This window comes from Rousettus aegyptiacus, unplaced genomic scaffold, assembly GCF_014176215.1.
Source record: "Rousettus aegyptiacus isolate mRouAeg1 unplaced genomic scaffold, mRouAeg1.p scaffold_m13_p_3, whole genome shotgun sequence".
Classification (NCBI taxonomy): domain Eukaryota; kingdom Metazoa; phylum Chordata; class Mammalia; order Chiroptera; family Pteropodidae; genus Rousettus; species Rousettus aegyptiacus.
In genome coordinates this window covers 167273652-167300271 of record NW_023416306.1, presented here as the reverse complement: position 1 = coordinate 167300271, position 26620 = coordinate 167273652, and the positions used below count along the sequence as shown (strand labels likewise).

The 26620-nt window shown below is 53.4% G+C and overlaps 1 protein-coding gene across 5 annotated transcripts in view; it reads left to right on the top strand.

Moving 5' to 3' along the window:
- CLMN (calmin) overlaps positions 1-26620 on the top strand; it is a 99108-nt gene that overhangs the window by 39859 nt on the left and 32629 nt on the right. For 3 of the 5 annotated variants that reach the window (XM_016155978.2, XM_016155959.2, XM_016155977.2), the window contains exons 2-4: positions 17769-17830; positions 22817-22912; positions 24620-24703. In XM_016155978.2, the coding sequence (XP_016011464.2) occupies positions 17769-17830; positions 22817-22912; positions 24620-24703 (242 nt within the window). Of the gene's footprint in view, positions 1-1668; positions 10749-16844; positions 17427-17768; positions 17831-22816; positions 22913-24619; positions 24704-26620 lie in introns of those variants that run through there. The other 2 variants (XM_016155968.2, XM_016155995.2) reach the window with 2 other exon arrangements.

Below are 26620 nucleotides of genomic sequence, written 5' to 3'. Positions count from 1 at the left end.
GTGGCCGCCATTATTAGCCCCCAAGTTCAAATCGCAGCCTCATTCACACCCCTGATGGCCTCATTGGTTCAGCTGGCATCCCGTGTCCTCTGAGCCAGTCCAGCTGTGACCGGAATGGGCAGGCTCCTGAGATGGGGGCGGGATCCCGGCCTAGGACGTGGGGTCGTGTTAGCGCGTGGCAGCTCCGAACCCCTCATAGCCACGTGGCGGGGACAGGGGGGCAAGGAGGCAGTCTCCGAAAGAGGGAGTTTGCCTCCTTGTTGCAAGACCTGAACAGGATGGCACTCCCCAGCGCTCGGCGCCGACTGCTAGCCCCCGGAAGTGTTGGCTCCTGTCTCCCCTACCCACCCCCTTTATGTGCTGCAAGTTAATTGAAAGAGATGGATTCGAATTAATGAGGTGCAGTTAAAACATTTTTAACACTTAGCTTCGTCAGTATTCTATTAAGCGGCTGCTGCCATGTCTTTGGCAATGGAGAGATACCTTCATTTACAGCTGGCATCCTTCACATCCAAGAGAATGACTGACTGCACATCCATTATTTATAGAGGATTAAGAGGGAAAACGAATTAGAACAGTAACAGGTAGTTCCTCTCCTAGATGGCTGGCAGCAGGGACCGAGGACGGCTGGATGAACAAAGTATAAATCCTGTTTTTCTCTCTCCTTCGCCTTAGGTTTACTTCTCAAATTCTAACTTGCTGAAGCTGTAACCCGAGGTTAAAGGTCACAACTGCTAATTTAAGGAGTCCATGTGAATGAGGGGCTCATGTTCGGTCAGAAGGAGCCCCTGGGTGGCCCCTCTCCCCCTCTTCCTTTGTATGTCCCCTTTTCCCCTGCCTAGGAGCTGGGGCTTAATGAGTCTTGGGACGTACTGTTTATTACTAGTCACCCTCCAGACTTTGCCGTCACCGTCCCTTGGCGTGGAATGCTCTGTCCTTCTTCCTTGTCTACTGACGTCCGACAGATCTTCAAGTTCCTCCTCCAGCTCTGCCCCCCACCCAGGAAGTTCCTGAGGCTGGCATCCAGGGCCTGGCAGGTGTGGCCTGGGACCCCGTATTTTGCAATTTCTCTCCCAAACCGGCGCAGATACTGTGTGTCCAGTGCATTGTTCAGATTCCTTTCTAAATGAATAAATTGAAGGACTTTGAGTCCGGGAGCCACTTGGTCTTCTCTCCGGTCATTTAAGGGTCCCCAGTGAACATCTGAGAGATGGTTGAGAAGGGGGGCCGGGGCCTTACCCGAATAGTCGTCAGCAAGCACAGGGGCGCAGCTGGCGGGAGGGCTCCAGGAGGCCGGCCTTTCCAGGGGAGGAGAGGTGTTCATAAAGAAAGCCTCTTCTAGGAGTTAAGCTCTGCAATTATCTGTTGAACCACAAAGCCCCTGGTTACAGTTTCCTCAGGCAAGATCCATTGTCGCTGACCAAACTGGGAGAGTTCCTTGCTATGAAACGCTCTTGGCCTGATCAGATTGTGCTCTTTTGTGAATAGAATTGGGTTTAAAATGATGCGGGTGTGCCCTGAAGTCCCTCCTAACGGGGCAGTGGGACTCAGTGGAGGGCCGTGGGGAAGAAAGCGTGGGGGCACCGTTCCCCGGCGCCCCCCCCCCCCCCCGTGACCACAGTACATCCGTGGGCAAGAGCCTGGGCTCTGGAGCCTGACCGCCTGGGCTCAAACTGCAGTTACGCCCACTTGTAGCCGTGTGACCGTAGGCAAGTTACATAACCTCTCCTGCGCAGTTTCTTCATTTATAAAATGGGGATAATAGTATCCGCCTCGTAGGGTTAAGAGGATTAAGAGTCAAAGACTTCATTTAAGCGAAGTGCTTAGAATGGTACAGGCAGTTCCGCCGTCACATGACATATGCACTCCCCAAAATCACTGCACTAATAAAAAAAAAAAATGGGACTAGGGAAAAATAGGGCCAGGGCCATGTTTTATCACAGTTCCGGAGGCCAGAGGTCCAAGGTCAAAGGGCCGGCAGGTCTGGTTTCTCCTGAGGCCTCTCCCCTTGGCGTGCGGACAGCCGCCTTCTCGCTGTGTCCTCACGCTGGCCTTCCGCTGTGCACACGCTCCTCTGGTGTCCTTCCGTGTGTCCAAATGTCTTCCTGTGAGGACACGAGTCATATCAGAGTCGGGCCCACCCAAACAGCCTCGTTTTCACTTAACCACCTGATCATTTCCAAATACAGTCACATTCTGAGGTACTAGGGATTTGGGCTTCAACTTATGAGTGTGGGGAGGGGACAGAAGTCGGCCCATAGCAAGTTGTCACATTAGACGCGGGTGAGCGTGGCTCCCGTCCCGCGCTGCGAGCCGCGGTGGCTGGTAGCCGTGTGAGGCGCACCCAGACGCACGCACGCAGTCCAGGGTGCTCGTGTACTCCGTGTGGCTCCGTTTAGCTCGGATCGGCTCGGGGCAGCCTTCTGTGCATGTCTGGTGTTCCTCGAAGAAGGAACTGTGCGTCAGCAAATGCAAAATTTGCGTGGTGCTGAAAGTGTCCCCGGGTATATCGATTGCATCGGTACCCGCTTGTGTCTCCTGACAAGCGCGTGGCAGAACCGGCCGCCCTCCTGCACGCACAGCGGGTGCTGTATGCGGCCATGCCCCGGGGGTGACCGGCTCCTGGGCCACGGCGCTGAGCCTGTTCCAAGCCTGTCGTCCTCGCGACCAAACCACGAGTGAGACAGTCATGCTCATCGCCTCCAGAACACAGGTGGGGAAACCAAGGCCCGGAACCTTGGCCGCCGGGGGGAACCCTGGCCTCCCCGATGATCCGAACAGCAGTTCTTCCCCCTGCCCCGTGAGACACCCAGCGGCAGCGGGAGGTCGAGCACCCAGCTTCCCTGGCATCTCGTCGGCCGGGCCTGGTCTAGGGAGCCGTGGTAACAGGCATTCCAGGTGATTCTTACGACATGGCCAGGCAAGTTAGGTGACACTGTCCCACGTGTGTCCAGAGGGTAGGCAAGACTTGATCCGCACTTGTAATTGGGATGCTTGATATGTGTAGCATGGCATCTTTCCACGTGTGTGAGACCTCCGTCTGAAGGTCGGCCCGCCTCAGCCCACAGTGGCCTCCGCCCCCGGGAGGTAGCGCGGCTGTGTGCAGAGGCCGTAGGCTGTGGCGTGGAGCCCTGCGCTCTTAAACCCTTGTGTGAGGCCTCGGGCAGCTCACAACCGTGAGGAGTAAGCATCGTGGGCCCCGTTTTACAGATGTGTGAACCGAAGCCCCCATGCGGTCACATCCGGAAAGCTCTCTACTCAGAGTGGGCCCTGACTGCCTCCTGTCCTCTGTCCCCTCATCCTTCCCAGTTTGGGTGGTTGGGGGGATCTCAGGGGGCACGAAGCTCAGGAGCGTTTCTGTCGGGGAAATTGCCTGGAGTTCCCGAAACTGCCAAAGTTGAAGGAACTGTCCCTGCATAAGACACCCTCATTTCCGGCACCAACTGCGAGTGCGAGGGGTTCCCAAACCACCCTCAGGGCGGATCATTCATGAGAAAGACACAGTACTCACTGAAAGCTGTCACACGTTGCCCTCCTGATACTGACTTGTGACAGTACACACAGCACCCACTGCAGTAGCTCACTTGAGCTTCAGCGCCCAGAGATTTTACTGGGGCTTCGTTGCGTAGGCATGATTGACGGATGGGTAGATTGCCCACGTGCTTAAACTCAGTCTCCCGGCTGATGGATCCTGGGTGGCTCACAGCCCCCGCCCTGAATCACGCTAACTTAAAAATAAAAAAGCCTTTCAAAGTGCGAGGCAAGAAGCATTTATTGAGATCAATAAAAATAGCTATTCGGGAAGCCCCGGTTCAGGCAGGAACCCAAATAGTGTTCCAGTTAGGAGGGAAAAGCAAGGGGCATCGATGAGAAGGGCAAGGGAACAATGCCGCCGGCAGGAGGACATTTCCGTGGGTGCAGGCGACGTAAGCCAGTGATGCTAATTCTAAACTGTGTTTCTCATTTTCAGTTCAATAGCCATCAATCCGGTAGTCGTAATAACTGCTGTCTTGTTATCTTTGCAAACGGTTCTTTCGCGAGGCACAAGTTGCTTAGGCCCAGTCGAAGGTTATTTTGCCCTGTTTTAAGATTCCAAAGGTTTGAGGCATAAGACGTGCAAGGCAGTTCCTCCGGGGTGGCAGCTCAGGCTCCGTTTTACGTGGCTCTGTTTATAGTACTGTTTACGGTCACGTGGTTGGTGTCTCTGGAGTAGACAGCCCCATGCTAAGATCTGGTGCGGTCAGCTCCTGCCCTAAACAAAGACACTCCTATTAGGTATGACATAGATCAGGGGTCCCCGACCTCTAGGCCAGAGACAGGTACCAGTCCATGGCCGGTTAGGAACTGGGCCGTGCTGCAGGAGGTGAGCGGGGAGCAGGCAAGCGAAGCTTTGTCTGCATTCGCAGCCGCTCCCCAGCGCTAGCATCACCGCCTCAGCTCCACCTCAGGTCATCGGGCGTTAGATTCTCATGGGAGCACCAGCCCTTGGTGCCAAAAAGTTTGGGGACCGCAGACATAGATGACCTCCCACAGGCCGAGGGCAAAGGCCGGACTTCTCTTTGGGCAACACCCAAATCTCTGCCTCTCAGAAGAGATGGCGGGAGGTGGCTTTGGCTGGTCCGATGAATATAAATGTGCCCGTTGAAGCATAGGGCGGGGGTGGGCCGTCTGCTGTCACCACCCTGTATCAGATTCTAAGCGCTTCGGAACACGTCAGTCATTTCGTCTTCATGTCAACCCTGTACTGTTGTGTTCCCCCCCCCCCCCCCACACACACCTTACAGACGGGGACAGTGAGAGGAAGCATCTTGCCACTAACACAGAGCTCGAATGCCCTGACCCCGTACCGCTGACTGCATCCGTTTTTAGACTTTATGATTAGCAAGCGGCTGCCCATCTTCAGACGGCCTGCTCAGCACCACCTGACGCTCCTCTGGGCTCTTCGGCCCCTTGGAGAGAGGGACGCCCCTGAGTCCACCGGTCTTGGTCCCAGACTCGGAGAGAAATGGAAGGAAGAGGAGCGAAGCTGTAAAGCATCCTGGAGGGAGGCTATTTTTCAACCAAGTTGGGCTTCGCCTCACTGATCCTTCTGCTCTTCAGGGGCCGGGGCAGAACACTTTCCTCTGCGTGACGAGCCCCGATGCCTGGCTCAGGCCCTTGGACCCGCGTGTAGAACCTTAGCCTGCAGCTTTGAGGAAAAACAAAAGTAAAAGGAAGTGTCTCAGAGAAACGCCAGGCCCGAAAGGGTTCCAACTGCTGCTCGTGAAAAAAAGCACTCGGATGATGGAAGTAGGGGCTGGTCACCAACGAAGGCCCAGCGGTTCTGTCCGTGACACTGGCCGCTCCGGGAAGTAGAGCGAATCGGCCGAGACGTTTGGAATTCCTTGTTTTTTTCCTGTGTGATCCTGACCCCCGCGAGCCTCAGTGTCCTCATCCTTAAAACAGAGACACTGAGACCGACCTCACCAGCGCCCAGCCCTGAATAACTATAGATCCCTAATTTTCACAGTCAAGGAGAAGCGATGCCCTTTCTCATCTCAACACCAACTCTTCCTTGCTCTGTCATAAATGAGTCGTATTTATAAAATTAAAGACATTCAAAATCGGGTCAGAAACAAATGCGTTTAAACGTGTGCAGAGACCACGTGCCTGGGAGACGAATCTCTTTTGCTATGATTCTGATTTTATAGGGTCAGCCAGCAAGAATGTGAGATTCATTTTACAGCCAGAACGATTGGACCCCATCCGCGACACCGGCGTCGAGTGCCGAGGCACCAAGCTTTTTCAGAGTGCAGGATGCCGGGCGGTGGTTTTTCCCGTCATTCTCTGAGAACTAAGGAGATGGACATCGTCTTTGGGCCCGTTCGGTCTCTCCCCTCCCCCTCCCGCATCGGAACGCTGCGTGCAGACGCCGAAAGCACAGACCACATGGGAAATAAAAAGTGCACTCAGGAACCTAGGGGTTAGAGAGGGCGACGTTTGGTTCCAGGTGGTCCCTGCAGCAGATTTCCGGTACTGTCGTTAAGAGCCAGCCCTCCCTTAATGCCTTTTCAAGATCTCACAGCCTCTGCCACCTTTTCTAATACGTCTCTCCCAATCTCCCTGCCTCTCCGCCAGCACCATCCCCCCGCACCCCCCGCCCCCCAACATGGGCAGACATTTGTCTCATTATCTCCGCGGCTTTCGTGTGATCCGCCGTGTTGTCCAGAGGCTCCAAACAACATACGGAGTTTGCGAATCCTCGCTCAGGCCTGCGCCTCTTGCGTTCATTGTTCTGTGCACCGCGCAGTTAGAGGTGGGCCTCCTGGCCTCGCAGGTGACTCCACGGCTAATCCGCAGAGTTTTAGAACCGGGGTGATACACCCGAGCTCCTCATGATGTGTGGCTGTTTCTCATTTCTTGCTTGGGCTCCACAGCCAGCATTTACCGAAATCGGATGGATTTCTAGCAGAATTGAGGTGTCAAAGGAACGTAAAAGGGAGAGAGGACATCACGGAGAGTTCATTGCCTGTAATTTGGCTGCCGAGCCATCTTGTCTTGAATCATTTTCTTCTGGTTTGATGAGAAAATAGAGGTGAAAGACTTTCGCAAACTGTAAAGTGCTATAGAGATGTTAGGGCCCATGGGTCTGTGCATGAAAGTACTTACACCAAAGTATTCACAGCAGGGGAAAAATCGGAACTAGCTCAACTCTCCAGCGATAGGGGTACGGTTGAGTGAGTGTTCTGCTCACTAACACAAATGGGGGATGTTTGATGGGTTTATAATCACGAGGACATGCGTCAGCGGAGATTGTATTGAGCTGCAAGTAACAAAAACCCACCTTACAGTGGCTTCATCACAGAGGACGTATTTATCTCATCCAATGACGCCTGGAGGGAAGCAGCCCAGGGGCCAGTCCTGGGGCTCAGCTGGACGGCGGGGGACCAGCTACTTCTGTCCACTGCTCCATATGCACTGCTCCACCATTCTTAGCTGTGGCCGTTGGGTTTTCCAGACACACAGCTCCGTCGCAGGAAGCCAGAAGGTGAAAGGAACAGGAAAGGGAGACACGCCAGTGTTCCCCCCTTTTCAGGGTACTCCTGGAAACCCCGCCCCCGAACTCCTACTTCTGCTTCGTTGGCCAAGCTTCGTCACAGGACTTCCCAACTGCAGCGGAGCCTGCGAAATGATCATTTTTAAACTTAGCAGATTGCCGACTCCAAATTAGGATCCCGTCAGTCAAGAAGGGAAGAATGGCCACCGGGTGGGCCACCAGCAGTGTCTGGCATCACCCGCCCCAACACCCACGCACGCCTCTCATCACGTCAGAACTCACTCACCTTCTCAAGGGGAAAGTCGCAAAGTTTCACTCTGAGCACTGAGCCGATTTCTCCATCAGACTTGACTGTCTGGTTTCTTGTGCCTATAAACCGGAAAACAAGACATCTGCCCCCCTGACCCAACACAGCTAAGGTACAGCGATGGAGAAGGAGCAAGATTCGTAGTAAGAGTGACAATGATAATAATAACCTACTACCACTTAGGAAAGGTGAGAGAAGGTATTGGGCAGGGGCCCAACAGTGCTCACCACACAGAATACCACGTTACATACATAACGTGGTCAGAACCGTGTTAAAACGAGCAAGTAAAACGTTTTTAAAACACGTAACGGAATGGAAGGAAGTAAACTGTCTTGGGATGATTTAATTCATGTGACTTTTTCTCTTGTATGTTCTCATTTTTTCAGTTATAGGTATTAATTTTATAAACAGAAAACGTTTTTGTTAGACATTATATTCCCCAACGGTATTGAGATAATCAGAAATATGGCACTGTGAACAAAGTTGAGTACCTAGACATTTTTTTTAAATTAAAACTTAAAATTTCTATCAAATATATGCACGTTGTTTTAAAAAATAAAACATACTGACCAGCTGAGAGTAAAATAGTGATTCCCCCGCTTCAGGCCTGGTCCGCCTGGATGCCTCTTATAGCTTTTAGACTATGAAGATAGAGCTCTTCCCTTCAGAGTTATAGTTTAGAGGTGACGAACTGAATAAAATATGTGAAATTGCTAATAACGCAACTGTGGAAAGTACGCGTCTACCTGCGGAGGGACCCGCCAGGGTGGCAGGCAGTGTTACAGAAGATAGTGACCTAAATTGGAAGGAGTAAGAATAGTTTTGCTGATGATTTCTGTCCTGGTTTACTGGGACATCTGTGAGTTAGCCACGGTGTGTAGCGTCCGTTCTAGAGTTTCCACCCAGGTGACAGTGATCTGACCTTGACCTCAATGTCAGAGTGCAGCCCTTGAGGCAGGCATGGCCGTGGCATAAGGGAGACCTCGTAATGATAAATCTGGTGACCCCTCAGGATTCGATGTCCCTGACGAGGGTTGGAGGTAAACCACATTAAGGTGAGAGCTGTGTGTGTATGTAATGGTTTGCGTAAGTAGGTAACTTTTGTCTGTTTTCAAACAAATGCATTTCACAAAGGAACCGGTGATGCGTGAAGCATTCATATTTGTCACCTTGGAACAGCTCGGTCCCTGGGTGCTGGCTTAGGCAACCTCTGGTTTCTTGTGCTAATTAATATGAAATGTTGGTGACACTTCAAGCTCCAGGAGAATTTGACACCTCTTGCCTTTCCCCATCACAGTTTCCAGTCATTACTTCTCCTGAGCAGGGAGGAATTTAAATTCACACGGTGTCACTTTTTGTTGGCAGGTAGGAGTTGTAAATGGGAATTTCACAGTTTGTTTTATCCCTTGCAAATATGAACCGCCTTGCCTTTCACTCTTCCAGGTGGACCCCAGGCCTTCTGGCCGTCCCAGCTGCTGCCCCCTTGGGGCCTGGTCTCCTGGACACTCCTCGGTGTGCTAGCTAGAATGGCCACCTCATCCCAGTTTGCATGTGGCTGTCCCAGTATTGGCACTGAATGTCCTGTGTCCTCGGAGCCTCCTCAGTCCTCAGTCCTGAGCCAACTCGGGCAGCTGGTCTCTGATACTGGAGGTTCTGGCAGCTGATTGGCCTTTGTGTGCACGTAAAAAGATTGGTATTCGAAGGGCGAGTGTGGGGTTTTTTTAGATAGATGTACTTCAAAATACAAATCAAGGTCATTTGTATGAAGGTGAGTGTTTTTAATGCCCTTTAAAAAAAGAAAAAGAAATAGCTGAACCCAAGAGGTCAGGCTACTTCCTCCTGTTAAGCCCTGTTCCTAACAGGCAAAACATCAGGTCAGCCTTTATTCTGCAATTGCTCTAACCTGGGCATGAGACAGGTTTCTTCATGAAGGTTCTTCAATAAGATTTGCTTTGCAGGGCTTCAGCCAGCCCAGTGTGGTGTCGTGGGGAGGGTCCGGCCCACAGTGACTAGGCTAGATTCTTCTCTGAGCTGGGGCCAGTCCCTTCCTCTCTGACACTGTTACCTCATCCACACAGGAAACACTGTTTCTTGCTTGTCGAGGTTGCCGTGAGGATTAAATGGTGCATGTCAGATGATTCTCACCGCCTGGAAGAGGCTTCACTAATGTTGACTTCCTCCCTCTCTTCCTTCCTTGCACTGGGGCCTGGTTCCCACTCAAGACAGGTACTAGCCCGGGTGGGCAACTGCTGTAGCAACAGCCCCGACATGACTGTGGCTTAACTCAGTGAGGCTGTGCGTCTCTCCTGGGCGATCCTTGTCCAAGGGAAGACTCGGAGTCCGGACTCCTTCCCTCTCGTGGCTCTGTCTTCCCGTACGACCTTTGAGTTGCCTCTTTGTAGTGGTCACAAGGCATGGAGGAGTGCACGGGCTGTGTCCGAAAGTGGCTCCCCTCATGCCCATTCATGTTCCGTCGGCACCCGCTACCTGCAAGGGAGGCTGGGAAATGTGGTGTGGCTGCATGTCCAACAGGAAAAGGAAACGGTTTGGTGAATGTGTGGTAGTCTCTGTCCTAGGAAGTGTGGCTGCCTAATTCACTGGCTGTGAAGACCCAGTGGGGACATCTTTCCCCATTAGGGGATCTTTGTATTTCCAAAGCAGGATTCTATAAGGCAGCTGTGATGAGCTTTACATAGAAAAGGAGTCTGGCATCAAACGAGCTTAGACCAAGTTAAGTTAAATCAACTTCGTTACTGCAGGACTTATCAGAGCCTCCACTATCCTGATGATAAATATGCATGACCGGAATAATATGAATATTTTCCAGATATATGAGCTCCTCTTTTGAAAGGTGTTTTAGAACTAATACTCTGTAGGATATGGTTTGGAAAACAGTGCTTTATAAGAATAAGTTTGTATTCAGAGGCCAGAATACTTTCACAAAAACACAAGTCTAAAAAAAATCACCAGCTCTGTGGTCCCCAAAAGGAAGTTCAATCCCCCAGGGATCATGGTGTCATGAGCCCACGAGATGAGACTTCACGGTACATGAAAAAAATTTGTTATCTTCCTTCCTTTCCTTCTTTCCTTCCTTCCTTCCCTCTTTCTCTCCCTCTCTCCACCATTCCTTCTGGAACCTGGCAAAGAAAGCCCATGAGGACAGGGTCCACATCCTACTATCCATGGGTGAGCACAGTCATCGGCGTCTGCTGCCTGGGTGGGCGTGAGACTCGCCCGTGTGACGCCGCGTGAATCCCCGTCTCTGCCTCAGCTGTTCACATCGGGGCCGTCTGCCCGGACGGGTCATGTCACCCTGCTCTGCCCGTCGGGGTGGACGTTAAAGTCGCTTTTCCTAAGCTCGGGTTTTTATGGCTGGCTGGCTGGCGTCATCCGTCGTAAATCAAGGTGAGCTGAGGTTTAGCTCTGAGGTTAGACAGAATCACTCTCAGAAAAAACTAGAGCAGGTTTATTTTTTATTTTAGTTACAGGCACCAGCCCTGTACATATATATATATATAGCTTAAAACTTAATTTGGTGTGTAATTGGGACTAGCCCTTTGGAGCCCTGGGTTATGTGTTTTGGAGCGGCTGAGAAGCAGGGGCACAGCAGTGCAGAACGCGGTATGTTGATTGGTGGCCTCTGGGACCTGTGAGAGAATTGGATTTAAGTCCCCAGTTAGAATGAGCTTGGCAGTTTTATTTGCGCCTCTACGGGCGTGAATCGGGGAGACCACCAATCTACGCTGCCTCGGGCAGCGAGGGTGCTTACTCCCTCCCTGCCCGATGCCCGTCGTAGTCATGTTCCCAGCCTGCACAAGGGACAAAGGAGAGAAGGCTGCGGGGCCGCCGGACAGGGCGCGAGGGCCCTGCCAGCCCCGGCCCGCCGCTCGTCTGCACACTTACGTGTGGCAGTTGCGTGCTGCTCGGCCTGTGGTCCCAGGGAGGGTTTTGCATTTTATTACCGAAGTCTCGATAAAAGGGACTTGGGTCAGAGCAAACATTCGGGGAGGAAAAACAAAGGAAATTAAATGCAAACTCACCGCTGGTGCGAATCACATGGAGGCCTCAGCCTTAATACCACCAGAGCCGGTGGGGGGAAGTGGGCCCCAGGAGTCGGAACCGAAGGACGTCGGCCTGGTGTTCCCGAAACCTGGCCCCTCTCCTGTTTGAAACGAAATTGCCGTTTAATTTGTTTCTGAGTTTTATTTCTCAAGCGAACCAGCATGGGGCCATGTAATGAGGCTGTGTTTCTGGGAGGTGTTGAAAGACGGGAAAGGAGCGGAACCTCTGGGCGGGGGCCCGGTGGCGTCCAGACGGGGTAGGCCCCTTCTCGGAGCGGCCTCGGCTCCCAGGAGTCAGCAGCCCTGGCGGCTGGAGGGACAGGCAGGGGCTGCCCAGGTGCCGGCTGCCCTGGGCACTGTCCGTGGCCCGGTAGGGGCCCAGGTAGGGGCCGGAGACAGTCCAGCCGGTGGGCTCTTTGCCACCTGCCTGTGTGTGGCATGGTAAGGACAGCTCGTGGGCATTCGAGCCTCATAACCCCATGAAATTCGTGCAAGGATTCCCACTGAGCAGCCAGGTGAACCAAGGCCCTGCGAACAGAAGCTCCGGTGGTCAGGGTCACTCAGAAGAGAGCCCTCTTGTTTGTTGGAAGATTCCTCTGATTTCTGTCGGGGGGAAGGCCAAGACGGGGCCACCTGGGGTGGTCACACAGGCCCCCGGAGGGTTTCTCCCCCCTGGCACTGATGTTCTGTGTTGTGACAGGGGTTGTCTTGGGTCGGTGGTTGAGCAGTGTCCCTGGCCTCTACCCACCGGATGCCAGTAGAACGTCCTTTCAGTCATGACATTCGGAAATGTTCCAGCCACTGCCAAATGTCACCCCTGGTTAAGCACCAGTGGCCGAGACCTAGGCCTTGAGGGCTGTGACCTGTGCAGGGTGTTCTCAGCCCGGACACCCTGGTCAGGGCAGCTGGGAGGCAGGAGTGTTTTCTGGAGGTGGGTTTGGGGCCCTGAGACCACCAGCCTGGCTGAGGCACAGAGCTCCCAGGGCATCTGTGAGAGAAGCCGACCGGGCACCAGGAGGACCCTGTGACGTGTGGCAGGCACGTCGGGCAAGGTCACCGCGGAGCCTGGCTCCACATCCCGATCTTCCACGGAGCAGTCGACTTCATCCACCTCGCTGTGCCTCAGGCCCCTCCCCGGTGACCTGGGGACAGTGCCGGACCCGCTTACGGGAATGTCTGTGGGCTTACGGCCGAGATAGTCCTGTGACCCCTGCGGTGCTTGAGCACAGGAAGTGGCGGCCACTGCTGTCGCGTCCCCAACTGCTCCTTTCGAGGCCTTCGCAGCTGCTCGACGGGGCGGGCGCCCTAAGTTTCACCTCTCCTCCTGTACATCGGCTTCGGTGGCGGAGCAGAAGTGAGCGTTTTGTCCCCAAGCAATGCTGTGGCTTCCTGGAGTCCTCGTCTAGGTGACAAGTTCAGGTGGGCCGCCTGGGGGTCAGCACCAGCCCAGCTGGCGCCCCTCGGCCTCCCGTGCGGGTGGCTTAGAGGAATGCAGGAGGACATGGGGCCGCAGAGGGGGCTGCTCCATCGGCCTCCTGCCTGGGCGGCGCCTCTGAAGCTGGAAACGATGCTCCCCACTGAGCCACCGGGATGGACAGCACAGGATAGTTCCCCTGGGGGAAATCGGCCCTCCTAGGTGAATGCCGATTCATCTCAGGAGGGTCAGAGACCTCCCAGCTGTGTGAACTCAATGACTAAAGGCCTTATCAGGAAGAGCCCTTTGGACAAAGAAGGCAAAGAAGTGACTTTGTCTTGCCCGGTGCCAGTCAGTGATAGCGCACATAACGGGAGCAGGTCTGGGAGTCACGTTCACGTCCCCGCCCTGCGGTCTGGGGCGGAGCCCACGGGCCGGCTCCAGACTGTCCACTCTCCCTTCTGAGCCGGGTGACGTTCCCATCGCATTCTCTACTCTGCTTAAACATTACTGAGGAATTGTACTCTTTGTCCCTCCTTAGTGGAGACCCGGGTTCCCAAACCACACACCGTCGCCACCTGCCTAGCTGGTTAAAATGCCTTAGTCTCAGAGACTATAAGTCATTAGGTCATGGATGGGGCCCAGGATTCGCATGTTAACTGCTACCCCAGAAGCTCTCGATGGTCGTGATCCGTGGGCCCAACTTTGAGAAACGCCGAGTTGTTTACCGATCAGGTTAAAATTGTGCCCAGTCGTATCTGTCTACATGCATTTAGCTCTGCACATGTGTGTGTGTGTGTGTGTGTGTGTGTGTGTGTGTGTGCGTGCGTGCGTGCGTGTGTGTGTACTTCTGGAAGGATGGTCTGTAAAATGTCATTAGTGGTGACATTGGGGTATAACAAGCTTTCAAGAGATTTTAGATATATTTCTCTATGCTTTCCTGTATGGTTTTAATGATTTATAAGGAGTGTACAATTTTTATAAACAGATAAAGCCATCAGGGCTTTCCCATGGGTGGAGAAGGGCAAAAATATTATAGAGGAAGTATTACGTGGGCTGTAGGTTTGAGGGAAAGAAGGCCGCAATGTAAATGCATCTGTTTGAGCCCCTGAGCCGTGTCCCTCTCTCTGTGGCTCCCAGCTCCTGAGCTGGCCACCGGTGGCCTGGAAAAGAGAGGAATGTCCCACCTTTCATTTTCGCATTGTCTGTTTGGGGCAGAGCAGAGGCCGGAGTCCTGCCTGGGGCTTGAGAAGGTAGAGTTGAGCCCCAAAGCTGAGCCTCCCTTCCGGTCCCTGCCCTTGGTGTTCTGGGCCCTTCTCCTCCCGAGGTCTGCAGAGCCGGGGATGGGGGTTTTACAGCATTGTTATTACCCTGTTGTTGCCCAGTAAACCCACCCCGGGCCCCACAAACGCCGTGTGAGAAGTCCAGACCCTTCCAGAGAATTGGTTTCCTGTGCCTTTACAACGTGATAGGTGCGGTGGAAAAAAGGGGCCATCGGATTTATGGAAACTATATAAAGTTTATGGAGTCTTGGCAGGCCAGAAGTAGAAAAGGCCTGCGGGGTGGGGGTGGGCATTTCGGAATGGAGAAAGCCATGAAAGCGTCAGACCTTTGTGTCCAGACACCAGACAAAATAGCCCAAGTTCAGGAGATGCCGTGGGACCGTGGCAGCCGGGGAAGGCAGGCCTCGTGGCAGCAGCCACTGGGGATGCCTCTCGTGGCGACCCCACTGAATCTGCACAGCATGCCTGTGAGGGATGCGGAGTTAGTTCAGGGGAGACTGAGGCAAAGGTATTTTGAAAGTCACGAACTTGCCCAAGGTCACCCAGCTAATGTGTGGCCATCACGTGGAGTTCTGGGCCAGGCTAAAAATGCGCAGCCTCTCTCTCCTGTGTATTGTGTGATGTGTCCCACTTTCGAGCCCAGGAAATGTGGCGTCCACACCTGACGTTAGTTTGGGACTCGTCTGCCATCCGTGATTTCGTCTCACGGTCCCCTGGGACCTTCAGCCCCCGCCTTCCCTCCTGTGGCCCGGCTCTGCTTTCGAAGCTTGTCTGTGCTCAGATTCGCCCGCCGGCCGCGGCCGGTATGGAAGTGAGGCCTCTCAGGAATTGGCTCCGAATCAGGGCAGGGTTGGAACGCTGTCCTTGCCTTCGAGAGCCCCTTCATGTCCCACTCCTCCCGTGGGATCCTCTGAGGGCCGTCGGAGGAATACTCTCACAGGGTCTGAAGATCGCCTTCTCCCATCTCATCGGCCCTGGAAATATTTAACTCATTTCTCTTTGCATATGTGCTCTGCGATGTCCACGTTTTCTCTTATTTGGCTGTGAATTCTCGGCGTGCAGAGTCTGTGGATGCTTAATTCTTTATCTCTGACTTTGTCCACAGGGTCTGGCATAGTTCCTGGCATGTAATAATCACTGAATAAGTATCAGCTGGGAAGATGATGGATGAATGGATGGACGGATGGATGGATGGATGAGGCATACATAGACTAAGAGACACCCGGTTCCTCATTTACACCTTTCCGCCCAGTTAAACCAACAGCCTAACTCAGGTTCTCACAGGCTTTCGCTGAATGCACCTCTGTTTCGTACTTTGCTCTCTCTGAAGCCATATGGAGAAACCAGCCTGAGTGTTTGAATGTGTGTGTAAATACTTTACAATCCCCCATAAACTTGTTTAAAGACAAGTGGGGGGTGAAAGTATAAACTGGGGCAGCCTTTTGGGAGGGCAATTTGGAAGTAGCTATTAAAATTTTAAATGTGCCTACCACTACGACCCGGCAGTTCCACTCTTAGTTGTCAAGCCTGAGAAAAGGATGCGTACGCTTGTGCACAAAGGACCACGTGCCGGGATGCTTGCGCAAGGATGCTCGGTGCTGGACCGCTCGGAACGCTGAAAGCCTGGAACGTGTCCGTCAACGGAGGGACGGGGACTAAACTTTTGCCATAACTACGGCAGAAGTTGCAGAAGCAGAAATATCTCAAGCGGGGCTTGGGGCAGGGCGCCCTCTCTCCAGTCTTCTCGAAAGCTCCGAGACTCCGCAGCTCACGGCCCTCAGCCAGTGCTCCACCCCCCCACCTCATTTCTCTCGACTTCTTTCCCTTCTCCCTCCGCTCCCTACCCACAAAACCATTTACTGGAATTAGATATTTAATCCTTATGCCTACTTGCCAGTGACCTTCCTTTACAGAAAAGGGGGAAAATGAGAGAAAAGCAGTCATATAAAGCATAATTACTGTCCGCTGGCTCTTCAATTAAAAAAGATTGAAAGGCACAATATTAAAATTTGATTTATGGGCACCACTATCTACCCAATAATGAGGCTGAGAGGAAAAAAAGAACCACAGTCGTTACAGAAAACTGTAGCCTTTTTTCTCCCCCAGGAGATAAATTGCCTCTCATTTTCTTATTGCTAAAGAAATGTGAAATGATTTTAAGCATCTGTGATGTGTTCTTCCAACATGTTGAAATCCAGAACTTGGTAATTCGGGAGTCATCTGGCGCCGACATTTCTTTCTCAGAGGCGTAGCTGCGGCTCGAGCTGTGGGGGCTGCTGCCAGGTCCCCCCAGCACCCGACCCCGGTGCTGGCACCGCCACCCATCACGGAAGCTCCCTGCGGGCCCCAGGGCACCAAGCCAGCTCATGCCGCAGAGCTCAGGAGGGAGTGGGGAAAGCACAGAATCCGAGACTGAAATGTACTGCTTACTCGCCGTCCGGCCCTCGGTTTCTCCATCCGTACATTGGAGCGATAACCTCAGCACTGTGGGACCTTGGGCAGGTGCCCCAGTTTCCCATCCGAGGGTGGCAGCAAGGATGAAATTAGTGAATGCAGGTAGCGTGCCTAGGTGGGCGCCTGCCACACAGAGTGCTCGGTGCCTGTGTTTGACGCATTATCAGTTCTACTGCAGGTGTCTTTGCCGTAATTGGAAGAACTCCGATTCAAACCCGAACGCTCGCTTTCCAGGACAGTGACGCGGGGTGGGGCATGGGTGGGCAGACAGACCTCTGCCTCTCTCTGGCAGGTGCCCTGGGCAAGTCATGGTACCTCTCTGAGCCCCATTTTGTTCATCCGTAGAGTAATAATTTCTACTCCGCAAGTGATGTTGTCGGGTTTCAAGATTAATGGAAACAAAGCGTCTGAGACGCAAATTAGTGCCGGGTAGATGGCCGTTCCCTTGAAAAGGAAAAATCTTTCCTAAGAAAGCTGTTTGGGAAGTGCCGTCCCCTGAGAGAAGGGATCCGTGTCTGGTTTATGTCCTGGGTCACGGTGGCTTTGGGGCATGACACCCACAGATCTCTCCCTTCCTGGAGGGGGTCAAGTGCCTCCTGACTGTAAAAATAATAGCGGCCAAGGGGAAAAAAAAGTGATCAAGCATTGTGCTGAGCTGACGTGCAGGACGGCAGGTATCTGGCGGCAGCCCGGAAGTGACCACGCCAGACATGGGGACGGGGACCGGCCCCAAGGACAGGAAGCTGGGAGACGACAGGGTTGAATCCGACCCCAGAGTTGGTCAAACCCTTGCCACCACGTTCTGGCACATTCCGGAGGCTCCTTCCCAATTCCAGTCGCCACGCCTCGGCCCCACCACTGCTGCCGGCAGGTGCCGCACCTGCGCCTGCGGTTCTGCTGGGTTATCTTCCCGTTTGACTCACCTTAGGCTGGAGAGTCAAATGCCCAAATGCTCACATTAGGTGTGTACAACATTTCGTTCGATGTGCCTGAATGCGTGGGTGTTTAATCTATTTCGGGTGCCCGGGAGTGGGGAAGACGGGCTCCGGGTGCCCCGCAGCCCCGCGCCCTCCCTTCTCCTGTTCACCTGTGGGACCCTCCGTGGCTCTGTCTCCATCTCCAGAATTCCCCTTGGCAAGCGGGATTGTGCACGTTTCTTTTTCGCCTAGCTGATAGCGTTTGTTTGTTTGTCTGTTTGTTTGTTTGTTTTCAGTCGAGAGGGAAAATGTGCAGAAGAGGACCTTCACGCGATGGATAAATCTACACCTGGAGAAGGTAAGCAGGGCCCGAGGGTGTGTGGTAGCTGCTGGGCTCATCGTAACTGAGGCAGTGCGCTGAGGGGAAGTTCCGGCTCTGTTGTTGTTGTGGTTGTGTGTTCATTCATTCGTTTACACATCCATTGAGTGCCTTCTCACTGCCGGTTCTCAAGCTCAGTGCCAGAGATGCAGAGGTGAGTAAGGCACAGTTATATCCCCTTGGGGTCGTCAGTCCATTTGGGGATGGAGAAGTCTATCTTTAAACAGGAATGATGAACAAGAGTTCGAAGACATTCATCATTGAACAGCCCAAACACTTCTGTGGGCAGGGGCCAGGGGGAATCTTGACTTCCAGAAGGGGGTAGGGGCAGCTCTCCTTAAGAGCCATTTGTAGGTATTTATACTGATTTATGCAAGAACTCTTGCAGCCTTGACAAAGCCAGATCCCCTTGTGAATCACATAATGATGCTATTGATCAGCAACATTACCGGCCTGTTCTGGTGCACCGGGCATCCTGCTTAATGCATCACATGCCTCCTTTAATCCCCGTGATGACATCATTACCCGGCCCCTCCTGCTGTGAATAAGGAAATAGGCTTAATGGCTTCCTGCATCCCACAACCAACAAGGAAGCTCTTCCCGTGGCTGCTCCTGCAGAGTTAACTTTGTGGCCCTTCTTTTCCCCTTTTTCTTTCTGTCTAACATTCTCTGGCCAGGTAGTTTTGAATAGCATTTTGTCTGCAAGCTTCTCAGGCAGGCACCCTCTGAAACAAAAGCAGCCTCACCAGCTCCTCCAGGGGAGCCGACCAAAGGATGAGCGGCAGAGGGGCAGGGATGCGGGCAGGGATGCAAAGTGATGGATAGCTCAAGTGCGACCTCCCAGGCCTCTTTATCTGCCAGGTTAACCCTTGACCTGCAGTGGAACATTCTGCATTGCCTGGGGCTGCAGGTGTGGGGTGGGGCGGGCGGGATTCTTTTTCTCTTTATAAGAAAGCTGATTTACCAAGATTTCATTTTACTCACTTCAATTCTCACTTCTGAAATTCCACTGCATGGTTCTCCAAATAGACCCGGCCAGCCTTCTCATTTCATTTTAAACCTTGAGGTAATCAAGTACCCCACTTTAGTTAGTGTAGGCATATCGTCTCCTGTCCTCTTAAAAGTTACAGGGCCACTATTGACTGTTCTTATGGTTAACCCAAAAGAAGGTTCTTAGAGGAAATCGTTGAAATAACTCGAAAGCAGAGAAAATAAATGTGGTTTTTAGGAAGGGGAAATCTGGACCGACATTCGAATTCACGTAGTTGACTGTTAGGCCTGTGGTATTTCCCGAGCAGAACTCGGCCACCCACACCTCTGTCCCCCACCTGTAGAATGGGTTACACTTGGCCCAGGAGTCTCCTCGACCCCTTGGGGGAGACTGCACGTCATGGATGAAGTGTTATAAATCATTTGCCAGTTGTTTTGACTAGGGATGCATTTTCGGCAGGGCTCATAAAGTGAAGTGTTTTTTTCTGGAGGAGAAAAAAAAAAGGAAAGCCGTTTCCCAAACCTGAGTTCACCGAACTCCTAAATTAATGCCCGATGTGTGTCAAGGTATCTGGAAATCCCTCCTGGTGGACGGAACATAGACATGGCGTCTGTCTGTCTGTCTTTCTTTCTTTTTCTTTCTTTCTCTCTCTCTCTCTCTTTCTTTCTCTCTTTCTCTTTCTTTCTTTCTTTTCTTTCTTTCTCTTTCTCTCTCTCTCTCTCTCTCTCTCTCTCTCTCTCTCTCTCTTTCTCTCTTTCTCTCTTTTTTAATTAAAAAATAAATACTGGAAGTACAGTGGATAACACAGCAAATACCCACGCACTCACCCACCTCCCCACAGGAGCCTCTCTCAGCATTTATCACCTCAGGCTTTTCTCCTCAGCCGGGCTCCGGGCTCCTTCTGCCGGGCAGGTGGGTGGGTAGCGCCCACTCTGCAGATAAATCAGACAGCACCTGAATCTGATGCCTAATAAACGGGGCAAAATTAACGGCCACGTTTCCAACCTCGAGACTTTCAAGAACAACCTTTCATGTAAAGGAAACCCTGGAACTCCTCCGGGAATCGGGCTTAACTGCAATTTGAAGGCTGTCAGAAATATTTACTGAGGCTCTGGCTTCTGGAAGAATTCCTTAATTTACCGAAGGAGTTACATCATGAAGAAAGCCCTGGGGGGGCTGTTTACCCGGCCATACCAGTCTCCCGAAGCCCACGGCACGGCCGGGGCCCCTGGAGTGTTTTCACTGGCGCGGTTTCAATTTCTCCTCCTGCCGTCTCAGGATGGAGTGAGGCCAAGGCCCCTGCTTCCCGCCCACGCCCCGTCCTCCCCCCGCCCCCCCCAAGTGCCGCCGCTGCAACAGACACTGGCAGTGGAAACTCTGCTCCAGGTTCAAGTCCAATGCCGGGCTTGGCCACGTCGGGGCTGGCGACCAGAAGTTCCTCCGTCGGGGTGTTTCGTTTGGGTCTCATGATTTCTGCCTCCTGCCCCCGCAATGAGCAGGGATAAGAGTCTCCATCCGTAACCCGATGCCCTCGAGCTCGGCCTGGAATGTGCCCCGGGAGCTGTGGGACTTTGCGAAGAAAATACAATTTGCCTTTTGGTTCAGAGTCCCTGTGGCCCTTGAAGCAGAGCCCTTTTCTGTGCTCCTGTGGGTAGGATCGTCCTGTATTTTGACTCTCTGGGGCTCAGGGGGGCTCATACAAGAGCTAAGGAAATGCCTTCTTTCTTGCTAAAGAAAGAAAACACAGGCCCTCTGAGGCTGTCCTGGGAGCAAGGCCTTCCCCAAGAAAAAGAGTGCCTGGGCCTCGGCCCCAGACCCAGCGGCCTCTCCTTACCTGGGTCCCTGGCTGGTTCTGCCACCCCCAGCTCCCCCTTCTAATTCTGCCTCTTCCGTGAACACCCCCTTTCATTATACGCAGGAGCCGAGAGCACCCAGCCTAACTGTTCTACTGTTACCCCAGGCCCCTATCCCAAAAGGTAAACAGAATTCGTGCTGGGGTGGGGGCCTATTTAAAACTCACATTTCTAGACCCCATTCCCCTAGATCCTGTTGCAGTAACTCCTAACCATATGCACTAAAAGACTTATTATCAAGCTTTAGTCAATAGAAACCTTCTTCAGGCAAATTCTTACGGGAACCCTAAACAAAGGCCTCAGTGACAAAGGAAGTTCAGTGGATCAGCCCTTTACCTGACTGTCCCTCGGCCCCCCTGGGCCACCCTGCAGCTGCTCTGCTGAAGCCCAGGGGTCTGTGAAGCCCAGTTTGCAGGTCCCCACACTGGAGCCTCTGACTGACGAGTTGCAGCTGACCCCGTGGGCTCCAGGCCACGCCCAGCTAACCCTGGTGGACATGGCCCAGCGTCAGCTCCTCTAGGCCGCTGGGCTCTCCAGGTCTGGGCTCAGGGAGGAAACCTGGTGTGGTTCCAGCCCTTCCCATCCGGGTCCTGGGTGGAGAGCTGCCTTTTCCCCAGGGAGTGGGAAGAACCTGGGGGGACTGGGGCTGAGGGTGCCATTTACTGACCCAGGGAGCCCGGGAAGAGCAGGGAGTGAGGCGGAGAGAGAGCGCTTCGGGGGGCCGTCCCCCGCGGAGAGCCACCAGCTCCAGACACCTCCCTTTCAGCTTGACAGCCATGAGGCGTGCACCCCCTGGATGAAATGCCCGACGACAGAGGGCACCCCAAGACTCTGCAGGAAAGAAGCCGCTTAATAGTAAAGCGGTTTAACTGGAAGGCAGGTGCTATGCCTGCATGATCTCAAGTCATTTCAGGTCCCATCCTCTGAGGTGGGTCAGGTTCCTAACCTGACCTTGGAGCTGAGGACACTCAAACTCAGGGGGGTTAAGGAAAATGCCCAAGGCCAAGTCCGTTGAGGGGAGAGCCTGGATCTCAGCTCAAGTGTGACTCACCCCTTTGCTTCCTAGTGGCACAGGTGAAAAGTGCATCTTGAAATATCGTTGGTTTATCTCAGCAAGCGTGGCCTTTTTGGGGGGAAAGAGGCAGTAACAGTCCATTGATTCACTTTTTCTGTACAATTTTAACTAGTGTGATTTGGTGTGATGAATCTGTATTAATTTGTACTTAAATGTATAAATATACATCAACATATACATATAAATCAGCCTCTCTGATTTGAGTTCCTGATAGATCTGCAAACTCGGAGGTGGGAGAAAAGATCCTCTCGCCCTCAGGCCACCACCCAGCGTTCAGCAGGCCAGCCGTGTGCCCATGCCCCTCTGCTCCCTCCCCGCCAGCTGGCACATGCAGGTCACCTTTCCGGCTTCCTCTGCCAAGGGTGCCTCTTCTCCACAGCTGGACTAAACGTTGACGAAGTGACAGCCGGCACCTCAGGAAGGTGCACACCTGGAGACTGAGCAGTGTTGGAGTGGGGGAGCCCTGCCGACCCCTGGAGCCAGGCCCAGGGGTAGCTGGCCCAAGGTCGTGCCATCGCGATGTGAATCCACGCTGGGCTCGTGGTCAGCCAGTGTGTCCTGTTGGGGATATGGGACTGTACCAGAGGGCTGACTCATCCCAACGCGGAGCTCTTTGAGCCTCAGCGTCCCGAAGTCTGACGCGAGGGGCTTGCGCCAGTGAGCCCTCCTTCTAGACCAATTGTATCCTGTGGAAGGCTGTAACCAAGGCATGCTGTTTCTCTCTCCCCTCAAGGAGACACACGATGTAACGTGGTTTTGGGATCTGAGATCTCAAGTTAGAAGGGTCCCCAAGGGTCATTTGTTCGACGGGGCCTAGGACACTGTGTCCTCCACAGCTCCCCAGGGCACCCGCTGTCTGGGCATCACCCCCAGGCGTTGCTGGGCTTGCTCCCTCCCTGGATGGACCTTGCCGCCTGTGGACAGATGGGGGTGTCCGGAAGTTTTCTCCTGAGTGACGCCTGCAGCTCGGAGGCAGTTCTGTAGGTTACACAGGCCACTGGCCGGCTGGTCGCTAATCAGCTGGTTTCTTTCTCCTGCTTCCACAGTGCCACCCGCCTCTAGAAGTTAATGATTTATTCATCGATATACAAGATGGCAAAATCCTAATGGCTCTGTTAGAAGTCCTGTCGGGGAAGAATCTGGTACGTACGTCACAGAAGGGTCGGGAAGAAGTCAAACACAAAGAAAAACCGTGCCGACGGTTTCCTTTCAGTGCGGAGCTGTATGCGTGCGTACGTACCTGGCTGCGCGTAAGTCCTGTGACGAGAAACTTCGAAGGGCGACATTCCTTTCTCAGTGACTGAGCCTGATACAATCATGCATCACTCAGCAGGATTTTTTTTTTTTTTTTTTTTAGAAAATATGCTCTAGTAAGTAAATGGATGCACGACCAGTGTTTTCTGCGAGTCTGTTAGGCTACAGGTGGGAACTGGAACATTAGTGTTTAGCTGGCCAGCCATCGTAGTAACCAGAACGGTAGCTGAGAGTCAGGAAGGTGCAGGAGAAAGGCACCTCACAACCGCATCCTGTCATCCATCCTGGGGCTGACACTAGACCTGGCGACTTCTAGAAACTTCTTATAAGTATGATGGGAGTCGAATGGAACCAGTCACTCCCGAGGTTCGTTCCACTCGGCCAGACCTCGTCACGTGGCACGTGTGTTTGCGGTGCGCGGCTCGTCCTCCCGCAGAGCCGGGCTTCTGGGCCGGGGGCTTCTTTGGGGTGCGGGCCGTCCCGTGCACTGCCGGGTGTTTTCCAGCGTCCTTGGTCTCCACCCGCTGGATGCCAGGGGTTCCCCCAGGCGTGACACCCAAACATATCTCTAGACATTGCCAGACGTCCCCTGGGCGGTGCAGTGATCTGGCCACAATGCCAGCCGTGCCGCCGTTGAGAAAGCCTGCTCCGGAGGCAGTGTCCGACTTGCCTGAGGGACCCGTGAGCCTGGCCGGCAGCTCACACCAGGTGGGAGTGACGCCCGCTGGTTCGCCGTGCGGTGTGAGCCGCCCACCCAGAGGGGCACCGCGAGCTTCGGTTCAGGATGTTCATTCTGAGGGTGCCCCCAGGGTGTCCAGCTGACAGTGTCAGGGTGTAGCTTCTGCAAGCACGTCCCGCTCTGCCCTCTGTCTGTCTGTCTGTCTGTCTGTCTGTCTGTGTTAATATCTCTGTCCCTCTCTGGGTCTGTCTCTCTGTCTCTCTGTGTCTGTCTCTGTCTGTCTGTCTGTCTGTGTTAATATCTCTGTCCCTCTCTGGGTCTGTCTCTCTGTCTCTGTATCTCTGTGTCTGTCTCTGTCTCTCTGTCTGTCTCTTCCTCTGTCTGTCTTAATATCTCTGTCCCTCTCTGGGTCTGTCTCTCTGTATCTCCGTGTCTGTCTCTCTGCCTGTCGGTGTCTGTCCGTCTCTCTCTCTCTCTCTGGGATGACTGTTCACAGAGCTTTTGCACGGCAGGAGCATCTGCTGCCCCAGGGAGGGCCTAGACAGATGATTTAGCAGCTGTGCGGTGATGCTTCCAGCCGGGGCTCCCTGCCCTGACAGAAACCATCAGCGCAGCGAGGAGAACATGTCACTGAGGGCTCTGGAGGAGGGAGGAATTATCAAACGCCAGGAGCTGGGTCAGAGAGAAAAACCTGACAAATCTGTCCCTTGTTTAACCCCTGGGTCCCCCGTTCACCAGCTCAACTGAGTGAAGTCCCAGGAACCATAAATAAGGGGCGGGTTTCAGCTGTGAGCCCCTTTCTCTGGAGATTAATGTGAAAATGGGAAAGAAGAAGATAAGCCAACCTGCAGCACCCCGGGGAGTTTGAGGGCCTGTGTCGGTTTAACTTCTCGCTTTGCTCTGTTTTATGTCACAGCTGCATGAGTACAAATCCTCGTCCCACCGCATCTTTCGGCTGAACAACATAGCGAAAGCACTCAAGTTTCTGGAAGATAGCAATGTGAGTATCCGAAGCGCATCTCGTTCACGCAGGCCTTTCCTGTGACGGCACAGGTGTCATTGGAAGTTCAGTGCTGGCCACAGGACAGGCGTGTAAAGCGGGCCCTGCTAAAATGGTCAAATTAAACTAAGTTTAAACTTAACGCAAGTCGCTCCGCTAATCCATCAGTTGGGAGCACAGCCCCTGACCCCGTCCCTGCCTCCATCTCCATCAGGACAAAAAAAAAAACCCAGGGGACACCCAGTCGTGAGAAAGGCGGGACGGTCGACTGGCTGTCAGATCTTTAGGATCCGCCAAGTCAGAGTGTGAAACTTCCTCTTAGGATTCAGAATGTGGGAGAAGCAAAGCAGAAAAGGGGGTTAAATGAGTCGGGGAAAATTACTCTTTGCCGTCACTCTCTAGGCTTAAATTAGCTTTTTTCTGTGTTTTGAACTCTGCTTCATGTCCTTCAGAGATAGGAATGGACGGCCCTACAGGGAGGGGCGCGATGTCCAGCTCGCCCCTTTCGTTAAGCGTCGCCGGTCAATCTGGGTGGGAACGCGGCCGCTCGCCTGGCGCGTCAGCACATACGGGAAAACTTTGCTGTAAAATGAGATTCTTTTGGGGGTCTTGGTGGTAAGCAACAGAGGCTGATTGGCCGACCGAAGCAGAAAAAGGATCTGTCGAAAGCCTGCTGAGTAGCCCACAGGGTGACTTAAAAGCTGGGAATCGGGGTTGGAACCCAGAGATGCCAGGATCACCACAGAGCACCCCACACTCCTAATCCAAGGATCCGTGTGGGCATAGCTACCACTGCACTGTCCCCACTGCCTCCGAGAGAAGGACACCCCTGTCCCCACCCACAGCCCCTGGAATGAACTCAGTGTTGCCTGTTTAGATTCAGTGGTCTGGGCTGCCAAGCCTGGGTCCCCGCCCACATCTCACCTGCGGGAGGTCAGGGGAGCACTTTGGGGTTTTGAAGAGGGAGCTGGGCTCTGCCTCCCATGTGTGGGGGAAGCTCCAGACGTAGGAAGGACTTCAGATGGTGGTGGCCAAAAAGGATAAAATGGTTCCTAGCAGTGTCGTTTATAACAGCCAAAGGGTAGAAGCAACCCAGATGGAGAACCCGCATGCAGTGTGTTTATAAAATGGAATGTTATTCAGCCCTTAACAAGGAGGAAGTGTGGCCTATAGCACGGATAAGCCTCGCCAACATCATCCAAGATGCCAGACACTAGGGACCATTTAATCTACGGTTCTTTTCCTGTGAGATGACCAGGATGAGGAGCTCTCTGGAGTCTGACAGTGAATTGGTGGAGGCTTAGGGCTGCGGGGGTGGGGAATCGGGGGGAGTCATAGCCACAGAGTCTGGCGTCTCTTTGTGAGGTGAAATTGACTGAGGTGACACTTGTGCGTATCCATGAATACAGTAAAGACCCCTGAGTTGTACACTTTACGTGGGAAACAGGAGGAAACACATGTTTCAGATGTGGTCTCTGTCCTTCTCCCTGCTGGTCCCTTCGTGTCCCCTGACCCAGTTCGAGGGTGGAGAGATCACAGATGCTGTGCGGAGCCAAAGAAGTGCCCAGAACTAGGTGATCACTGCCAAGCAGGCTCCAGGAGGGGCGGGCGTCCAGGTCCCGTTTGCTCCAGGATTCGGGTGCTGTTAGGTACGGCCGGCCATGTGCATCCCAGCACAGCGTTCCGTCCATCCTCAGAGACTGGCCGCCGCACAGGACCAACGCTGTGACCTCCCACCTCTGAGCCTCCGCATCCTCATCTGTGAAATGGATGTGTTATGAGCATTAAACGAACTAACGCTGTGAAAACCACTCGGCAGGAAGTCAGGCTCCGCAGACATTACTGCGATGACCATTATCACTGCCCCACGCTCGATGTGGCAGCCAGAGGGGGAGAAGGACCACTCCCCTGAGCCAC